The 21,302-nt window shown below is 42.9% G+C and overlaps 1 protein-coding gene across 1 annotated transcript; it reads left to right on the top strand.

Moving 5' to 3' along the window:
* The first annotated feature begins 42 nt into the window (after nucleotides 1–42).
* Nucleotides 43–20,221, top strand: LOC129719172 (rapamycin-insensitive companion of mTOR). Its single transcript, XM_055670641.1, has 10 exons — nucleotides 43–353; nucleotides 8,061–9,613; nucleotides 9,674–10,243; nucleotides 10,298–10,506; nucleotides 10,559–11,020; nucleotides 11,084–11,689; nucleotides 11,750–12,535; nucleotides 12,599–12,681; nucleotides 16,890–17,965; nucleotides 18,027–20,221. The coding sequence occupies exons 1-10, from the start codon at nucleotides 305–307 to the stop codon at nucleotides 18,552–18,554; spliced, it is 5,922 nt and encodes a 1,973-aa protein (XP_055526616.1). The 5' UTR covers nucleotides 43–304; the 3' UTR covers nucleotides 18,555–20,221.
* Nucleotides 20,222–21,302: the final 1,081 nt, after the last annotated feature.

Here is a 21,302-nt window from a genome sequence, read left to right as displayed (position 1 = left end):
CCGAGCACTACCTGCGACCGAAAGAGACACAACGAAGCGCACAGCCAAAAGCGGCGATCATTTTGCTGCGAACAACCATCAGAGCTAAAGGAGATTGCAAAAGAGGCAAGGAAGTGATTGATGACGGTCACCATGAAGAACGGAGTTTGTGCGTCGTCGAATAGAAAATTATTTTTCGATCAAATTTGTGCGAAGAGTTTTCCGTCCCGGTGGTAAAGCGTAGTACCAAACGGGGTACCAAAGTGTCGCGCGTACGAACAGTGTTAAACCGGGTGCGCTGCGACAACCGAATCAAGCGGAAACGATGGCCATGTCCAGCTGGATGATTCGCCATCGGAGCCAGCGACAGAGAAGTAAATATTGAAACCCGTCGTCTTGTGCTAAATGAGGAGCCCCCGATTGTGCGTTTGTGTTGCGTCTTGCGAGAAGCGAAGGGAACGAAAAAAAACGCTGGTAGAAAATATGCGCTGCGGTTTAGTTCCGCACTTTCACACTTGTTACGGAAGGTAACTACAGTGCGGATCCGTTTTGCGGAAGCAGGTGCCCCCGGGGTGGCCTCCCTTCTGCGCTTCTCTTGTCTTCAATGGGAGTGTTTAAAATGGTAGACGGGAAAAATCATCCCGTATTATTAGGTCATGCTGTGCCAATAAACATCCGGATGACGGATGAAACACGAAGAGGAGGGTACGGTTTGTTGGGTATGGTGAAGGGGGTTCCGCAGGGGGGTGATTAGCGGAGTTTGGAGCAGAAAGTGAAGAGCAAAGAATGCTTGTGTGGTACTGGGTTGCCAGTTTTGCTGGTATGCCGGATGGTGGAAAAATAATGTTTTCGTTGAGGAAAACGGAAAAAAATGTTGTGCGGATCTGATATCAAATTTTAATCAAAAGTGTTGTAGAAACAAGGGCTCTAGCAAGCTTGTTTTGGCTAATGTGCTGCCTTATGTGCTAAAAAAGATAAATATATCATTATCAGTCGTTATCGAAATGTAACATATTACCATGTTTGTTTGGATTTTAAAAACTGTCAGTAATAATAGGGAAATCTCTCAAGAATATTCACCTCTACCGGCGATTCAACAAGGAGAAAAATGAATATTCTCAACAAAATATTGTGTGATGGAACGTTGAAAAATTACACGAGTGCAGTGCGAAACAAGCGGAAATAGAATACTTTAAACGAGTAGAACTGAATTGAACATAAATACTGTCGAAAAACTAGTGAAAACTTAGCAGCTGATTAGCACTAAAATTATATTACTAAAAAATAATTGATTCACAAAAAAACAACAACAACAATAACCGTTCTGGTCGCACTGGCGCCGCAGTCATCCCTAACGGCACTGTCCGGTGCTGGTTCGCGTATGTGTGTGGAGAAGCGGGGCCATAAATATGTACATATCCCCTGGCACACCGACGGACGGATGTGCGCATTCCGGCTGCGGCCGAATGGAGTTCGCTCTCAACCTTTCCCGCCCTGTTTATGTCTGTTTTAATTTTTCTGTGTGCATATATTTTGGTTATCGTGGGCAGTTCACTCGTGCCTTGATGATGACCCGGTAGCTTCAAGTGGTAATAATAGTATTATGCCTGTTTGTGCCAGTACCATGAATCGCAGTAGTAGTACTACTACTACTACTCCACCTGGTAGTAGTGTAGTAGTATCAAAAATAGCAAAACGCTTGTACGCACACAGGATACGCTATGCGTCAAATATGTGCGCTTCCCCCCCCCCCCCCGCCGTAGCACGTGCCGGTTCCGCGCGACTCTGCCGAAAAGAATGCACCCGTCTCTCGATTAGGACAATCTGAAAACATAAACAAAACGTCTGAGGCTACTGACATACTGAGGCGTCAAATGAAGCGAAGCAAGAAGCGTCGCAAAAACGTCCGAGCTACTTCTTCGAACGTCTATATGAAACGCTTAAACCGGTCATACTGGAGCGGCAAAGACGCGTCGATAGAGGCGGCGAAACAGAACGAGTAGTGTTTTGACGCGCGTATATGTAAGCGGTAATACCATATTCAGACTAAATCTTTTATCGCCAGGTGCTTTATATTTGCTTTGTTTTGGTTTGGTAATTTAAAAAAGCAAATAAAATACATTTTCGTTTAGAAAATGTTAAAATGTTTAGAAGAGGGTTGTGCAGTAAATCCATGTTCAGACTAAAACTGATATCGCCAGGTACTTAATATTTGCTTTATTTTGGTCTTAAATCTTAAAAAAGAAAAAAGTAGGATAGAAAATACTATCGGGAAAAATTTTCTGGTCGTCGGGAAAATAGCACTGATATTATTGATTGATATTGTTGAGTTTTGATTTGAATGGCCAGAAATTTAGCATGCTGAACTTCTTTGGTCGCGAAAATGCAAGCCGCTGAGTAACTAGCTGTGCTCACATGGGTTATTGAAATCCTAACAGATATTATAAACTAGTTGAACGTTGCTCGGGGTCAACGGGTTTAAGATTCAGAATAATTTCTTATATTTTTTACTACGTCTGTAGCGCAACTCACTTCAGTAATATTATTTTATTTCATGAAAAAATCTCTGTGTTACCTAAAACGTAATTTTCCGTGCTTGAAGAAGCAAAAATATCTTCATTGGACGAATTCATATTTCCTTCAAACAAAACCGCTACTGGAATCTAGGAATTTGACAACACAACGCATTTGCGACGCTCGCTCCAGTATGTCATAGGAAGCTTCACCCAACGCTTCTGTTTATTCCGCTTCTCAAACGCTCAACGCTTCGCTTCATTTGACGCCTCAGTATGACAGTAGCCTGAGTCGAAAATTGCATCTTGACGTCGGCAGTATAGAGAACCTACACTAGTGAGCTTTTTTTTCTTTTCACCCAAAAATAGCCACACTCGCACCGATTTGGGCAAATTAAATAAAAACAGCCACGCGAATTGACAGTGACGATGATGGGTCGAAGAAAGGTTGATATTTGGCTTGGTGTTTAGCAAAACAACATCACACGACGGAAAGAGCGAGAGTAGAGTAGGCGGTGAGGCGATCCGTCACACGTCACAAAGCGGGCTAAATAAAAATCCAGAATCGTGCGGTACTTTTGCCATTTTTTGGCTCGAATTCTGAGAATTGGATGTGACTATTCTGTGGTAACAAATAAAAATAGTTTCTATTCTAGGTAGTAACAGGTGAATTCAAAAATCAAAGATTTCCAGGGGTTGACTGAATCATTCAGTGCCAGTGTCATCATGTCACATATCGAAAGCTTGAAGAAGAGGTTAGGAAATCTCAGCTGAATAGAAACTAACTTGCTTACTAATCTGGTAAATCTACAATGACGGATCGCTCCGAGAATACGATAGCGAGAATCGCTAGTTAATAAAGAAATAGTTTCAAGCTTTGGTTACTCTTCTTGATATTGAAGGAGCATTTGATGATTTGTTCCGCAATGGAATCGATCAGCCAGATTAGCATATTTGACTGTTTTGCAACAACTGCCAGGCACATTTGTAGGATTTTCGAAAGAAATGCTCAAACGGTCGCATATCCATTAACTCGAATTAATTCCTGCCTTTATTCAGAACTCTGCTTATTCTTCAGTAATTGCCAAAAAACAACTTCAAATTTGTTTGAAAGTCAAAAACGACTTACCAAGTTAAGAAACCTCAAGAACAGGGCTGGCGAAAGTCATTTTCACTCCCGGATTCTGTGAAAATTACAGCCAATCTTTTTCAATTTTCGCTTCCAACGAACGCAGCACCCTTTCAAACAAACTAGAATTCTGTTCTTGAAACGAGCTTTCACTAGTGCTGTGCGCCGATCAAAACATCATCGGCGGCGGCGTAGAAAACATTCAGCCTCGGCGGCGGTCGGCGCGCCGGCGTGACGCCGTTGCCTTTCATCAGCGGCGGCGTGTATCGGCGTGCCTCTAATTACCACCTTTAAAATATTGCGTATAATGTTTGATGCAACTTATTACTCTTGATGTGAAATGCTGTATCGAATATTCACAATTCAGGATAATTTACACTCATTGGCTGTGATTCGTGGTATCTCTCGAATCATGAAAAGTAAGTCTGCATAATTATTATCGGCGCGTAAAATATTTTCTCGGCGGCGCACCGACTCAAAATCGTCTGGGGCGACGGCGTGCGTAAAAGTGTCGGCGGCGGCGGCGCACAGGACTAGCTGTCACACTCCGATGAAAAAATTCACACGCATCGTTCACTGTCAAGCAATAAAATCTTCTGAAAATCCAACCAAATGATATTCACTGTCATTATTATAATGAAACGCTAAACTTTCTTTCGTAGCATTTTTCTTATTCATCACTGATCGCGTAATGCTACTGTGCAGTACACAAACCGAATTTACAACATAACAGTTCACACAGTGCGAATTTTTTTTTTGTGATGGTAGAAAAATTTCTTTGTGATGGTGGAAAAAAGCACCGACGCTTATGGTGGCTATTTTTCACTTTCATGCAAAAGCGCTGAAATTTTTCAGCCCTGCAAGAACGCGTGAATCGATTCTGAATTTTTATTGTTTCCAAATCTGGAAAGCTGATGGAATATCCGAAAAGCTTTGTCGAGTAAATAAGGATTCCATCGCATGAAATTGCGACTTCGGAACGTGGTTTTTCGTGGAAGGGTTAGTTATCAACCAAAAGGAGGAAACTTCGATTGCTCAACTCATACTAAACGATAAGCGTCTTCATTTTTGAAGACAAAGAAGCAATACTCTTTCACAAGAACTTGCTATAATCGACAAACAGCTGAAAAAAAGATAGGCGATAAAGTTTTCATTGATTTTCCAACACTGTTTTCGCAAGAAAATAACTGAACATGTAAAAATTGATTGAGTTGAACTGGTTGAAAATTAACAAAAAAAAGCAATGGATCGAGGTTGCTTCCCTGAGGCACTCCAGACAAATCAACGAAACTATTTCACTCAGGAGATGCGAAAAATTTGCATTTATACAGGACAATTCGTGCGGTTCCTATGCTTTGATTTATTTCGAGTATAATAAATAGATTGGCATACACTGAGGCGATAATCTCCTGGTACCTGATGCATGGAGATGCGTTCTAACTGCTTCTCTAGAGTTCTTGAAAAATGGACATCTCTCTTGCTCTGGTCATTAGTTGTAGACGACCTTTTTGAAAGTCTTATTAAGAAAGGTTTCGAACTTATTGGTTTTGCAGACGACGATTTTGGTTAGGGAAAAGCACGACTGCGTTTTCCTAACATAAGGTCACCGGCACTGCATTTACAGGCTGGATGGGAGAGCTCTAGCGTTAATCCTTTCCAAATCACTAATGACTCTTACACTTGGAAGTAAAAAGTAGAACGTTATTCCCAAATTCTGCCAAAGCTGAATTTTTGGGAATCATATTTAACCAGAAACTAAACTGAAACACTCAAATCGAGCAAACAATCTAACACAGCATAATACTGGATGTATAAGATTAATTAGTTAGTTCGGTGTTCTAAAACCAATAAGTTAATCACTCAAATGAGGCTTGGTAAAATTCAAAGATTGATCTGTCTTCCGTCGAAAGCAGCCCTAGTTACGATTGCGATGCTTCCTCGACTTCCAGTCTGATGGACCTAAAAATATTGAAAGATTTTCAAATAAATAGAATAATGAAAGCAGCAAAGATTGGGTAGAAATCCGATTTACATTCACAGGCTGCCGCTGTTTTTCCGACGCCGGAAGTCGCCATTTTGGATTTCATAATGGCATTTGGAGACAACTTCTGGATTTTGAACGGCATACTGGTTAAAGAAAAACTCATATTGGGTGGTATTTGGTAATTTTCTGCTGTTTTCAGAAACCGGAAGTCGCCATCTTAGAATTTAAAATGCTATCTGTGGTCGATTTTAGCTCCTGTGTATTATTCTAGATCCGGCTATTATTATATTGGGTGGAAATCGGCCATTTCCGGCTGTTTTCCAGAAACCGGAAGTTGCCATCTTACAATCCAAAATGTTGTCTGAGGTCGATTATGGAACATATTTGTTACCACTAAAAACATTCACCTGCCAATATGGTTCCATTTATTTGATTAGTTCGCGAGATGTGCAGAAATTTGTGAAGAAACATGTACTTCCAGAAGAGGGAGGGGCGTCAAACCATTATTGACATATTTGTTACCTCTAAAAACATTCACATACCAAATTTGGTTGTATTATCTTGATTGGTTCTTGAGCTGTTCGAAATTTGTGTTTCATTTTCATGGGATCCCTCCCTTTTAAAAGAGGGAGTCGGGTTTCAAACCATTATGTACATATTTGTTACCACTAAAAACATTTACTTGCCAAATTTTGTTCCATTTGGTTGATTAGTTCTCGAGATGTGCACAAATTTGTGTTTCATCCAACTATTATGGACATATTAGTTACCCCTTAAAATATCCACATGCCAAATTCGGTTTCATTTGCTTGGTTTGTTCTTGAGTTGTGCAGAAATTTATGTTTCATTTGTTTGGGACCCCTCCCTTTCAGAAAAGGGAAGGGGCTCAAACTATCATAGGAACCTTTATCGGCACAAAAAACCCCTACATACAAATTTTCACGTCGATCGGTTCGGTAGTTTTCGGGCCTATATGGATCAGACAGACAGACAGACTTGACTGCATTTTTATATGTAAAGATTACAACATCAATATTTTAGAACCTAAAGAGTGAATATACATTTATTGGATTGAAGCTTTCATGTAAATCTATTTTTACAAATAAAAAATTGAATGAGAAAGGCTGGGTCTGACCGCTAGGTGGATTAATTTAGGTTTTTATTTAATAAAATGAAGAGGAAATTTAACAAATTCCATCGGGAAAACCGGGAAAAAAGTGGGAAATCGAAAATCGATTTTGTGTGGCCACCCTGTGATTCAGACTAAATCAGTTCTGAATTTACGCTGGGTCTGATCTAAATTGTATCCAGATTGTCTACATTTAGTCTAAGAATGATAAGGGTTTATACCGTTGAGATCAGGATCTGTCCTAGATCTAATCTGAATTCAGCCAATATCCAGACTTGAATTCAAATCTGAACAGGATTTAGTAGAGACATGGCCTGGTTCTGGTTAAAGCTTGATGATAATCTATGTAATTGAGATTTGGCCTTAGGCTGCTTTGAATTTCATGGTTCTCATCTTTTTTAGGATTCATTCTGGATTTGGTTTAGATCTGTCCTAGAACTTTCCTTAATCTGGTATGGATTTGATCTTTGTGAGATCTATCCAGACCCAGAGGATTAATTTCTAAATTTTGTGTGGGTCTAACCTAAATTTAGAATATTTGACCTAGATCTAGTCAGAATTTAGACTTGGTTTGGATTAGTCTAATACGCATAAAATCTGGATTTCATCCGGACCTGGTATATTGTTTCCTATCACTACAAACAACGTTTTTCTCTCATTGTGTAGGATGTATAAAAAAACCGTTTTGTTCGAATTGATAATCTAAAAAGTTTTTAGATTCTCAGTTCTCTCTAGAAAACAAAAAATTTCTGTGTTTATTTCAACATTCATTTATGGGCCATTTTCTTAAGCTTAACTGCTTATTTATACGCATCAACCGCGATTCGAACGGTAAGTGGATTCTACGCACTCGATTGAATTCGTGTGTTCGATTGACCAGGCTTGTCAATCACTTTCACCCTGGTGGCCCTTGTTCCCCGGTCGGAGTAAAAGAGACTGTAGGACAGGTACGGTTCTTACTAAACACCAGTCACATTGTGGGTGGTTTGAAGTGGGTTCTATTTTTAAGAATGTATGTGCAACGTTTTTTTTTCTCTCTCTCTTTTCATTCGGATTTTTGTTGTTTCCACGAATGGAACGTTGTTTGACAAAATACTTGACATATTTTTATTGGATATCAAAATATTTTAAAAAACAGCGCGTCGCGCGCGTGTTGACACCGTCTGTGCAGAATATAAATAAATGTAAATTAAACAAGTGTGTGGTCACAGTGCGCGGGGTTCAACGTTCGGCTAGAATACTGTCCCAACTTTGAATTCAATGCAAATTATAGAACTGACACTGACATAACATTTTTTTCTTTCTTTCAACCTTTGTGGCAACAAGGTCGCCCTCCACCGGAAGACTGCTACCGCTTGGATCCGGCCAAATCGGTCCAGGAGAACGCCCCGGATATATACCTAGCGCTCAGTGCCCGCGCCACGAATGAAAACAAACGGCTCAGTCTGCTGAACGGGCTGGTCAAACTGGTCGAACGATGGAAGAAGGAGAATGCCGTTGGAAGCTGCTCGCTGCTGGTTGGAAGTCCCCAGCGAAGATTGTTACCCCAGCGGGAGGCGGCCCTCGGGTTTACCATCGCCGAATGGCTGTACTGTGTTAGTGCTTCGCTGGTTCATCAGTTTACGCAAATCCGTGCGGGAGCGCTGCGTGCGATCCGGCACCTGCTGATGATCCCCAGCGATGTCCGGGTGCTTAACGAACTCCAGTTGGGTCATCTGGTGTGCAGGAGCCTGGATGTGCTGTTGAAGAATGAAGAAGAACGGGTTCAGGCTTTGAAACTCATCAGAAAACAGCTTGTTGTAGCGCCGGAACTGGTAAGTCCGGCCGTGGTAAGGTGCTTGGTTTCGCTGGGCGAAAGTGGAGCCGAAGATCGTGCCGTCAATGCGGATCGTGAAGATCGCATGCTGAGGGCATGCTTGGCAACGCTGTGTGAGTTTGGAGTGCTGAACTCGAAGCTGCTGATCGTGTGTGGCGGGGTCAGCGTTATTACCAGAAATGTATTGGAATGTCACAGCCCACGAATAGCGGAGAGCTTATGTGGGGTTCTTCTGCATCTTCTTGAATGGCCAAAAAATCGTCAGATCGCCGGTGTACGGCTGGATTGTCTGGCAGCACCGTACTGTGACTTCACCTATCGGCTAGGCATCATGGATAAGAACAAAGATGCGCGGGATCTTCGATTCACGTGCAGTCGGTTGGCTCTCCTCTCTGTCCTCCGCAGCTGGGCTGGAACGCTGGAGTTTTGCAATCCGGCGAAACCTTCCGGTTTGAAGGCTATCATCGACATCCTCTATCTAAACCAACTGGAAGTACGCAAAGCTGTGCTCGATCTTTTGTACGAACTGCTCGGACTTCCACAGCCCGTTTGGACGGATGAATATTCCGTCGCTCTTTCGGTGGTTGATCCGGCTGAGTTTCAAGACTCGTGGCGATTGAACGAAGGTTTTGTCGCTGCTGAAGGGACGGCCGTACTACCTTCGCTAGCCTGCCGTGTGCCAAACGTACCCGACATTCACCTCGCGCTACTCCTCTACTGTTTCATCGAAAACGGACTACTGAATGCGCTCGTTGAAGTGATCATCAGCAGCGATACCTTTATCTCGGTCCGGGCCACGATACTGCTCGGTAAAATCCTACACCAAATGCATCTGCTGCTACCGGCGGAAATCTGCAATTCGACACCTTCTGGAACGCTGCCAACTCTTATCTCGAAAGCGACCGAAGGTAACCATCAGGCTAAGGCGGCCATCGCCGCACTCCAGCAGTTTCACCAAATGCTCCAGAATCGGCCCGCTTCCTATTCGCTGTTTCTCGACAGTGTTATCCAGAGTGGCGAACTGATTAACACACGGATGTTTAAAAGGGAGCTAAGCTCACAGGTAGTAAATTTCTGTCTCAAAAAAAAACTTAATAGAACTAATTGTCTTTTTGTTCTATAGGAGGCAGTTCCGTTACCAGCTACCAAATACGCCACTCTGGAAGGCGTTTCCGGCTTCGGCAGCAAGCGGACACGACATGATTCTGTCGGTTCAACTGGAAGCTCCTCCGGGGGAGGAGGCAGCGGCGTTGGTGGTCGCTTGGGTTATCTCTTCACCGGCAGTCTTCCGAACGGTTCATCGATGGATGATAGCGCGATTGGTGTAGCGGGAAGCGGGAAGTCACAACCCGGAGGCGGTGTTGGAAAACGCTCCAGCATGAAGCGGGCCCGATTTCTACACTTTTTCGATAATCTCAAAGAAAACGAACGACTTATCAAGGACTCGAATGTACTCGCTAACAAGGATCCGAACATGTGGGACTGGGACATCGTGATAACGATCTTCCGGTCGGACAGTTTGGGAAGCAAACTGGACGATCAGAATACGCGCTTCATCCGGAGGATTATCGATTATTTTAAGCCAAGCAATAATCGGTTTTCGCATCAGGATTTGACCGGGAATAGTCGCCAGCTTCCGGCGTATGTTACAGCCGCACTGGAGCTGATCGATTGGCTGCAGCAGAGTCAGGAGGTGAGTTTTACAAATTTCTTCCACATCACATAAAAACATGGTTTTGTTTTCCAGCTCGAATGCATTCGCATTCTAACCGATCTGTTCACCGACATCCGGGGACAGTTGATGGCTATCCATGCGAAAAAATCCGCTCACGAGTGCCTGTTCAGTCCGCAGCACATGACCAGTACCATGTGTCAGCAGTACTTCCTGTTGATCGGTCGCATGTGCCGCACGGAGAAGGGACTCAGCGTGCTAACCAATACGGATGTGTTCAAAGAGTAAGGAATACCTCTAAAATTTTGACTTTTGACTCAACCACCTTTCCCACAGATTAACGACGATCGTAACGAAAACCAACCATCTGTGTTACGTCAAACTGATAGTGTCCGGCTTGGACTACAGCCTGGACGGCGAACCGCGAAAGATTCTGATGCGGGCCCTCCTAAAGCACCCCTCGGCAAAAGCCCGCCTTTACGCCACCCAGTTTCTACGGGTGCTGCTGCGAGCCCGACTGCCGAACTTCGAGGTGTGGGGAATCCCCTTGCTGCTGAAATTGGTGGACGAGTGTCAGGCCCGTTGCGTTCAGTTGGCGGCTCTCGAAATCCTGGAGGAAGCTTGCTACGAACGCGAATACCTGGAGGAACTGGTCAACGTGTGGCCAAACCTGGAGCGGGTGAACGATCACGGCAAGCTGGTGATGATGAAATTCTACTCAAAACCGCGTGGGCTGAATCATCCGCAGGCTAAGATAAAGGAGGAAATCGAACTGTGGGATGGCAGCTACAATAAAAGGTGGGTAAACCTAATATAATAAAACAATTTAGTTTATTCTATGAAGTTTTTTTTTCCTTGTAGATATGTACTGATGATCGAAGCGGATATCCATGCCTATCTAACGCAACATACCAAAACCGAGGATGGCACGTACAGCCGAAGGCACTGTGCTCAGAGAACGGGAGTAGCGGCTCCCAATATGTTACCCCATCTGTACGGACAACTTGTCCAAACAAGCCAGGGACTGTCGAATCTTCACACCCATGGTAACCTTACGAATTTGATCGATACGCTAGTGCAAGCCAAATGCGGTAATGAGCGTGAGGTTCTGGTACTGAAGGCCGCCATGTGGGCTCTGGGTCACTTCAGCACCAGCAAAGACGGGGTAACGTGGCTGAGCGAGGCTCGAGTGCGTGTTTACGAACGCTTGATACAGTTGGCGAAGTACGCCGAAGTGTATTCGGTCCGATCGACGGCCCTCAACTGTCTTTGCCTGGTGGCGACCACTCAGATGGGGGCGGACGTTCTCCATAAACTAAACTGGATCGCTGTACGGCACGACAGGAACACTTGTTGGCCCGTATACGAGCCGGAAGAGTGGTTCCCCCGACAACTCAACACACCCGTTAGACAAAACTATTCGCTGGCGCCGTACAATTATACCGCACTGCTAGGTGATAACGAAGGGTAAATGCAATTTCTATAGACTCCAAATTCGAAATAATTCTCAATTTCTTTTCGCATTAGGCTCCTAACAAACGACTCCGACGACCAGCAATTAATTGTGTCTCGACTGGAGAGCACATCCGTTGGTGAGGATCAGAGTGATTGTGCTGCTGCGGCTTCCGCCAGCTTAGCCAGCCGCTCGCGAACCCTACCGGAAAGTGTCCTTTCGGCTAGTCGCACTCCAGTCTCCCAGAAACACAAACGCTCCCTGTCTGAATCGAAAACAACCGACGGTATCAGTTTGATGGGTGCTGCGATACCGTCATCCGGCGTGCAGCAGAACAACACCCTTGTAACTGCTCCTGCCTCGTACCATATGCATCCAGCCTCGAGCCGAACGCGATACAACTCGGGCACCGATTCGAACACATCCGGTGTCAGCAGTTACGAGTCAATCTTCGGCGGTGGACGGTTCCATTCGGACATGATGCAGCAAAGTCAACTGTCGCCCATTCCGAGCAGTTCGAACCTGATCGATTTGAAAAAGCTTTCCTCGAAGGAAAAGTACCGCCGGACCTCGCTAACCGGGCTTCCCCTGCGGGAAGCAAACCTGATGTCGGCTCAAGATTTGTACGGTTATCACACGCTTCGAATTCTGCGACGACGCTGTCGCCCGATGCTGTCCGAATCCGCCGCCGATGAACTGGCCGAAATGATGGACGAAACGATGACCAGCGTAACGTCATCGTCCTCGACTTCTACCATCTCCCGGTTTCGACTACGTGCGTCCAAATCGTTGTCCGAGCAGCAGCGCAAGCTAAAGGTGCGCAGCCTTGATCGCAATTGCAGCTTCAACGCGATGATGGGGTGAGCCTAAAATAGTAGACTTGATTGGAGATATTTTAACAACCTTTTGTCACTCCCAACAAGGTACGACGACTTTCGGCAGAGCTTGCGGTTGAAGCATCAAAGACTTCAGCTTCAGGCGGATATCCGGGGTCCCTGCTATGCTGGTGAGTTTCGTTCTGCTAATTGTCATTACTATAAATCAATAATATACTGGATAAAAGCGTATTTTTCTTTATTCTGAGCCTAACTTGAGATCTTTTTTCTCGCTTTTAATGCTTTTCCTTATTCTGAGCCCAACTTCGATTTTTTTCAAGACTTTCAAAACTTTTTTTTTTGGCCCTCTTCGAGGCTTTCTATCGCAAATATGGACTCAATTTAAGACCATTTTATTTCTGGTATCATGGTCCTGGCGTTTTGTGCAATTCTGACCTCAATTTGGGACCACAAAAAGGATAAGGGTCATTTCTTTTTTTGTATTGTCTGGCCTTCAAAAACAGGATCAGAAAAGTTTGAATGTTTTTGACGAGCATAATCGGCGAAACATTTACAGAAACTGTTTGTTTTTAGTACAATAAGTGTTCCAGCTGTTCTCGGGGTACGATGCTGGCTTAACGAGCCAGTCATCGTATAGAGACTGCTAGTGTCAGTAGGATCGTAGCGCTAGCCCCGCAATTGTCCTGTACACTTAACAGTTGGCTGCGAAGTCTGTGTATAATAAAAACAGAAGGTCGAGTTCCGATACAGAATGTAGCACCAAGGCTCTGCTTCTTTAAAGTGAAAAAGAAAGGTTTAATTAAAGTGAACAGCCCTGTTATTTATATCGCGGGCAATAAATATGCAAAAATAGCAATATGAGTTTTACTTTAAATGAGTCTGGTATCAAACAGCGATACCTTGCAGTATCGATACTTTTTTCGAGATTATATCGGAGTGTTGGCGCTTGCTTTCGATACCAGTATCGATCCCAAGTATCGGTGCTTAATGATATCGTCCCTAAGTTTGCCCAGATATTCTCGGTAAGGCGCAACTAAGGGACGTTGGTATTTTTCGATGAACGACGCAACTTCAGGCAGGTAGTTCGTACTATAAATTTTCCCGTTCACGACCAGTCCGGAGCGAGAGAAGAGTGGCTTTAACATCCCCTTCTTGCTGAATGTCTTCTTGGGGAACTTGGTGTGTGAAAAGAACTTCACCTCGGTGCTCACTACCTTCGTGGAAGAAGTAAAATACGAAGCGCCCTGCCAGTCGTTGCCATCCAGGGTGAGATAGGTCTCATCATCCATTACCGCCGCCAATTCGCGATTTTCCGGGAAAATCGACTTGAACATATTATTCAGGCGCTGCCGCTGCATCATTGCCTGCAGCCCCGAGACCAGTGGATGGAAGTGCCTTTTCCTAAAATGTATGTTTATGTTCACCAGGTACATTAGCCGGTTGCACTGACTTCCCGGCCAAGCGCCATGTAGCCACTTTTTCCTCGGTCTTTCTTTTCAGTATCCTTTGGAGCTTTTCTTGTCGGTCAGGTCGTCGGCCGTCCGAAACTGGGCATTCTTACGATGCTTTGTTTCCCATTGTGCCAAGATGTTGTAAATCCACAAAGTACCGCACGATGTCCGTTTTCGACGCGGCGGGGTACCGTTTTTAAAACGCGCACACTTCTGAATGGAGTAGCTTCGTTGTTTTCGCCATCACGGTTAGAGTTCAACTTATAGAGCTGTCCATTTTTTTCTGCCGACCCATGGGTTACTATGATTGATGCTGCATGGGTTGTTCCGTCGGTCCGTGTAAAGGTAAATCCATGGAAAATCGGAAATTTTTTTGTCCATTTTGTGTAATGCAAACGTTGCGTGATTTCGAAAGCCTTTTTTAAATTAGGTTGTATCTTTCGATTTGAAAAACACTCTCCAATATCCCTAGTAACAATATTGGTTTTATCAAAGTTTTAAAGCGCGCAATACTGCCAAAACAGCGCTATAAAACTTTGATAAAACCAGTTTTGTTACTTGGGATGTGCACTGCTTGAAGACTCTGAAGCGGTTTAGTACAGAGCCTTACTAACTTTCGATATTGAATGCTTCAAGATAATCAGTCATTTGGATGTGCATACCCGCAGTGAGTTTCTCAGTACAGGCAGATCCAGGAAAATTTACGGAACGCATGAATAGATTAAATGTACCTATGCGTCGAGTATCCTAGAATTGTTTGAAAGTAAAAGCAAAGCAAAGCCTTGGTGCTACATTCCGTATCGGAACTCGACCTTCTGTTTATTATACACAGACTTCGCAGCCAACTGTTAAGTGTACAGGACAATTGCGGGGCTAGCGCTACGATCCTACTGACACTAACAGTCTCTCCCGAGCCGATACTCGAACCTACGACGACTGGCTTGTTGGGCCAGTATCGTACCTCGAGACCACCTGGGAGTGTTTTAAAGTATCGATTTAAAAAAAAGAAAATTCAAAGTATCGATTTTAATTTGTCCAGGCGTCTATTTAAAAATAACATCTCCTTGGTCTTGGTTGTCATTCTTAGTTTTAGTTTTAGTCATTCAGTTTGTTTTTTGTTGACTATACAAATGTGGACATAATTTGGAGTTATTTTTTTCTTTTAATCTTTCCTAACCTTCAGACGAATTTGCAATGCGTTGTAAGCTCAACTTGCTATCATTTTTTTTGTAATACCTGACCCCGAGAAGATTTTTTTTTTTTCATTTTTGTGCTCAATCTGAGATCGATTTTTTTAATTGTTAAAAGCATTATCAGCTCAACATGGGATCATTTTCTTTTTTTGTTTGTGATTTCTGGCTTGTGGAAACAATTTTCGCTATTTTGATCTCAATTTAAGAACCTATTTTGCTGGCCTTCAGAAGAGTTTTATATTAAGCTCAATTATAATTTTTTTGTTAACCTTTAAAGCGTTCTTTCATCATTCTGAGTTTAGACTTGACTTCTATGAGGTCGAGTGTTTTCATGAAGTAGAATCACTTTTTTGTGTCTCTGCTCGTATTGAGGCTGTTTTTCGCACAGTGCAAAGCTTAATATATTCGGCCGAGTCGACGACGTTTTTTGGTATCATATCATATATCATGAGGAACCCAAGTCCCGTGTTTTTTAATCATTTCCAAAGTATATAATCGCTTGGATAGGAGAGTATCTTATAATAACGAAGCAAGCTGTTTCTGCGTTTAACATGGATCTCCATCGCGCAAATCTATTAACTCAGTGTCTTCAGAGGTTCACGTGAACAGCTGTCAACATCGAAATTGCCGGTTTTAAACCGACGGAACCAATCACGGCTCGTTGTTTTACTTAGAGCAGCATTTTTGCAAAAAAAAATTTAACTCTCGGTGCGCTACAGCCGTCGTTCTCTTTGAATGAAATAAGAGAAATAATACTTCACTTTTCAGAAGCGTTTTTATTTCCATCCCGAGCCCAATTTGGAATGTCACTTTTTGTTGGCTTTAAAAAGCATTTTGTGTTTTTCAGAGCTCAATTTGGGATTCATTCGGTAATTTTTGGCCTTCAAAAGCGTTTTTTCCTTATTTTGAGTTCAATTTGGGATTTTCTTCTACTTAATTTGAGAAGCTGTTTTTCGTTATTCTGGGCTTCAGTTGGAATTATTTTCTCTCTTGGTCATTTCTAATCTTTAGAGATATTTTTTGCTATTTCGAGCTAATTTTAAGAAGCGTTTCTTATTATTTTATGCTTCTCTTTTTTTTGGTGATTTCTGACCCTGAAAAAAGTTTTTTCTCGAAAAATTGTTATTTTCTTTTTTTTTTAAATTCTCTGCTCTACTTGGGATCCTTCCGCTATTATGGCCTTAATTTGGACCTTTGGAAGCGTATTTTCATATTCTGAACCCATTCATCAATCTGAGCTTGATTTTGGATTATTTTCTTTTTTTTTTGGTCTTTTCTGGTCCTCAGAACATATTTTCGTGAGTTGTTCTGGATCTAATTTGCAATTTTCATCGAAGTTGTTTTTGTTTTTTTTTTTAACAATAAATCATCCAGCTCAAACCTTTGTAGGGGTCTGTGGCGGAACTATCATGATCATCATTTTTTTCTCATTATTCGCTATATTTTTTCCCTAATTCATTAATCGATTTCATCAATTTTGAAGCAGCTGTTGTTCGTGATTCAACATAATTCCTGTTGTTACTTTTTACCATTCCTAATAATTTCATCATTATTCCGATTGATTTCAATTTTCGTTTTTTATTCTTTTTTTTCCGCTTGGCTCAATTATTTTCATTTCATTGCTTTCTCCTTGTTTATAATTTGTTATACTTTGTTTGAATTTTCATCATTTAATTCGGCACTTGGAAAGCAACTAATGATAACGTTACTTACTTTTTATTATCACCCACTCAGGTATTTGCCTTCCCCGCAACATCCTGGAGTTGTTCCCGCAGGAGGAACACAACGGTACGTACGTATCGAACTTTACCCTCAACGAGCTGGAAGCGAACCTTTACGGATGTGACACGGACAGTGGCAAGGAAAACTTCGGTGGTGGCATTCACGGTGGTAGCAGCAACATCCTAATCGTTGACCGCGAGTCGGCCGATTCCCTGAAGCTGTTGCGAGCCAACTCGATGGACAGTACCGGAACCACCAGTCACCAGCGGGACGAGTGTCTGCAGTGCTGCCGGCGACGCCGGGACGAACCATCAGCGACAACCAGTAGCAGTCGGAGCGAGTGTTTTAACTCTTCAGATAATTCGCTTAGTGAAGAGGTCGATCGGATACGGGTTAGCATTCTGCTGCACGTCCAACGGATGGCGAACCCCGTTTGGAGCAAGCAAAGCCGAACGCAGCTGCTGGATATCAAACAGAAACATGCGAGCGCCTTTCAGGATGTCTGTCTGTACTCGGAGATCTGCCAGCAGCTGGGTCGGAACACGTATCGGCTGGCGTCGAGGCGATTTTTGCAGGAGCTTTTTCTCGACCTGGATTTCGATAGTTTCTTTCGAGAACCGGCTGAAATTGCCAGTCTGAGGGAGGAAGTTTTGGCTGGGAATGGTGGGAGCGCAGTCAATGGAATCGCTTTTTCAACTTTGGTGGCTCCACCACCTTCGATTGGGACTAAAGCCAGCGTTACAAAGCACTCTGGTGGACGTAGTATTAGGACTGGTGGAGGGAAAGTAAATCACGACAGTAGCAATAAACAATCCATGGAAAATAATCTCAATACGAATGGGGGTTTACAGAACAACAACAATAATAATAACAACAACAGTAAGACGCTTTCCATGCATGGTACTGGGAGTAATAGTGATGGCACGGGCGTGTTACACAACACCAGTGGTAAGTCGCATCTGATGCGGTCACCTCCTCTGGCCAGTTTGTATGAAACTAGCGTCGAAAATCTGGCCGAAATGGGTTCAACTCCAAAGGAGGCGAAGCCTTCACTGCGAGTGCAGGCCACACTCGGACAAATGGAAGCGGTAAGTTTAACTCTTATCTCTTGCAGACGATATTTTCAACTGTTTCGATTTTTTCCCTCAGAATAAAAAGGCACTGAACCGTCACTCGATCGGCACGGACGTACCGGATGGCAGAGCCATCACTAAAGACGGCGCCGAAGAGCCGCTGGTGCAAGCGACCTCGAACGAAAACGACGACGACGATCCGTCCTCGTGTTCGTCCTGTTCGGCGGTGAGTTCCTCGCACAACCAAAACACCAAATATCGGCCTCGGCCGCGCTTCAACACGCTTGAGCTGGATCTGAGCTGTACCAAAAATAAGTTCCCCATCAGGCGGGACAGAATCGGTCTTTCACCCACAACCCCGACGTCGACGACGACGGTGGGAATCGTAACCACGTTCGGTGTCACCATACTTGGCATGGGGGGCGACCAAGCCGTTACCGAGCGGCGTAGTCCAACCGGTGGAGGTACGGCGGACTTACAGCTCCTGCAGCAGCAACAGACCCCACTGTTGGCGGACCTTCCGACGCTGTACTGTGAGCAGCGACTGCAACAGCAGCTCAAGGGTTCCAAATCGGAAGCGGCCCTGATGACCAGCAGAAAGTGAGTCGAAGGGTTTGTTTTAAATTAACCCTAGAAAACGGATTTTTTTTATTAACTTGATTTATTGGCGATATTGCGATCGTTCAAAGTCAGACAGTGCGAAACCTGAACTCTTGTTGTTATATTTTATCCAAAATAGGTTAGAATCCGAGATCTAGTCGCCTATGACAAAGAACAGAAAGCAGCGAGATAAACACAAAATAGACACCGAAAACTTAACATAATCTACAGATACAAAAAGTCCAGTTAGAAAAGAACAAAAAAAAACAAACAGTTGTATGTTGTTGTTTAAACAACCAAGTAAAATTAAAATACAATTCAACCGGCGCAGGTTCCTATGTGTATAGTTTTTAGGTCTCAAGTTTATTTATTTAATTATTCTACTATCATTTCCTTCCTCCTATGTAAAACTGAATCATTTATACTATCATTTTTTCGGCTTTCGCGATTCGAACAGTTTCGACAGAGGAGGAATGCCCTACTAATGCAACTAGGTTTACAAATGATAATAGTAGAAAAAACAACAACTAAATAGTTCCTTTTGCAGTCGAAAACATGTAGGCAAAACAAAGAAGGCACTTACTTATATTGTTGAGTAATTCCATTGACGAATATTTTATTCTATTTTTTTTTACTTCTTTGACGATTTTAGTTGAACTTCACATAGTTTTTTGGGTTCAAAAAAAAAACTTTCTTACATGAATTTGAAATCATTTGGTATGAATAATTTTCATTTTTTCTGGCCTCGACACCGTGTTCAATCGAATTACCAAGGTGTATAGAATGACCTTTTCAGTACTATAATTATCGTTTAAATAAGGCCACACATGAATGGTTTAAGTTTGAGCTATTTTTTTCTTCCTCAATTACTCCTCTAGGGGTGAGATACTGTTCTCATTAAAAAAGACCTGAAAAGTTGACTTGTTAATAGACTTACCACAACAGGAAAGAGTATTATTGGGTAGATAGTTTAAGACAGGCAAAACTAGCAGCATTAGAAGGAAGTAAGAGAAAAGGCGCAAAAACAAACAAAGAAAAAGTCATGCAATCAGTACTTTCCTACAAGAGATACCTAATATAATTTAACGAAGGGGACATTTTACGCTGAATTCATCAGTCTCAGTTTGCGTGAAATCCCTCTAACAAAAAATAACCTAAAAACTGGTAGACTAGCAATCGATTTACTTGTTTGCGTCTGATTGCTCTAAACATTTGTATAAGTTGTGTATAGAAGAGACTGTGTAGTGCGGGAAAACTACTTTCTGATTTTAGTTTCTCCCCTCCCATTGTTTTGCAACACTTTGACTGCAGCAGCTAGTAATTTATGTATGTGTGCGTGATATGGTTGCGCTTTTCCTTTTGTAAATAGTAAACTACCGTGACTAGAGGGGTAGAGTCATTCTACCATTTTTTTTCCTGTTACTTTCACTCACAAAAAAATTTAAAAAATGACAAAAAAACTACTTTTCTTCAGCCTATATTTTCTAAATTTTTGTACTTTTGAGAAAAAAAAACTAATTTGTACGTTAAATTGGACCGAATTTTACTATAGCTGGATGAAAAAAAAAATAAACAATCGGCTAAAATCCTAAAAAAAACGAAAAACCCTGATTTAGAAAGGCGATTTATGTGGAGAATATTGCTAAGCAAAAAAATCAATATAGAATTTAACATTATAAAAACCGTGTTTTTTTTCTACTGATGTTGATGGATGTTAACGATGACGACCCCCACCACCGGCGCACGCCACTGGCTTGCTTTTGGTTCAAAGCAAAACGTTCATCCGCTTTCTCCGCACTCTCGCACACTCACATCGTGGCGCGACGTTCCGAACGATCTCCCTCGCTCCCTGAGCGCCTGCTACTTAATTCAAAGTTTGTATGCAAATTTTCGGATGCCTTTTTCACACAGACAGCATCGCGAGCGCGCGCGATGTTGTTTGTTGTTTTCGACCGGCCGCCGTCGGACGTCATCGCGCTCGCGTCGCGAGAATCATGAGTCGTATTATGGAACCGCGATCGGAACGGATAACGGCGGACGACCGCCCACCAGCCAGCCGAATTCCTCCGATTCCGTTCGATGGTGGCCGCCTGCTGGTGCGGCGAGATACACGCGGCCCGGCAAATGATTGTTGTTGCCTTGACCGAGTTCGTAGCGGCAAACGCTGAAAGTGACAGGAGCGCATACCGAGCAGGAGGTTAATACGCGCATGGACGGCACGCGACGCGACCGTCGGTCGTGTGTGCTTGTATAGAGTAGAAGAATGCGAGTGCGAACGGTACAGCAATGATACAGATGAATGAACGTATGGGTCATGAATGAACCAAAACGAAATGAGAAAATTAATGAATGTTTCCACTTCCACTGTTGCCAGATCAGATTCTCGAGTTTTAGGTGGAAAAATTATCCCCAGATCTTCTATCAATGAAAAACCGATTGCTAAAGTTAACGGAGACCACCAATTTGCGTGTAAAGGCCATACAAACAACAATTGGCCGAAAAGGGGTAAATGAGAAAATGATCTTAAATTGAGCTTAATTGAGGCTAAACGACTCTATACACCTTAAATACAGTCATCCCAGTAATATGGGCCAACCAGTATTATGGGTCAATACACTTTGTATCGGTTTCTAACGTATGTTTATAACTTGCAATAGTCAAATTTAAGTTTGATGAACGTTGTTCACGTTCACTAAACCTATATTTGACTATTTAAAGTCATTGAAATATATTAGAAACCAATGCAAAGTGT

The sequence above is a fragment of the Wyeomyia smithii genome, chromosome 1 (assembly GCF_029784165.1).
Source record: "Wyeomyia smithii strain HCP4-BCI-WySm-NY-G18 chromosome 1, ASM2978416v1, whole genome shotgun sequence".
In the NCBI taxonomy this organism is placed as follows: Eukaryota; Metazoa; Arthropoda; class Insecta; order Diptera; family Culicidae; genus Wyeomyia; species Wyeomyia smithii.
Note: the sequence above shows the minus strand (reverse complement) of the source record. Positions and strands in the feature narration are given on the sequence as shown.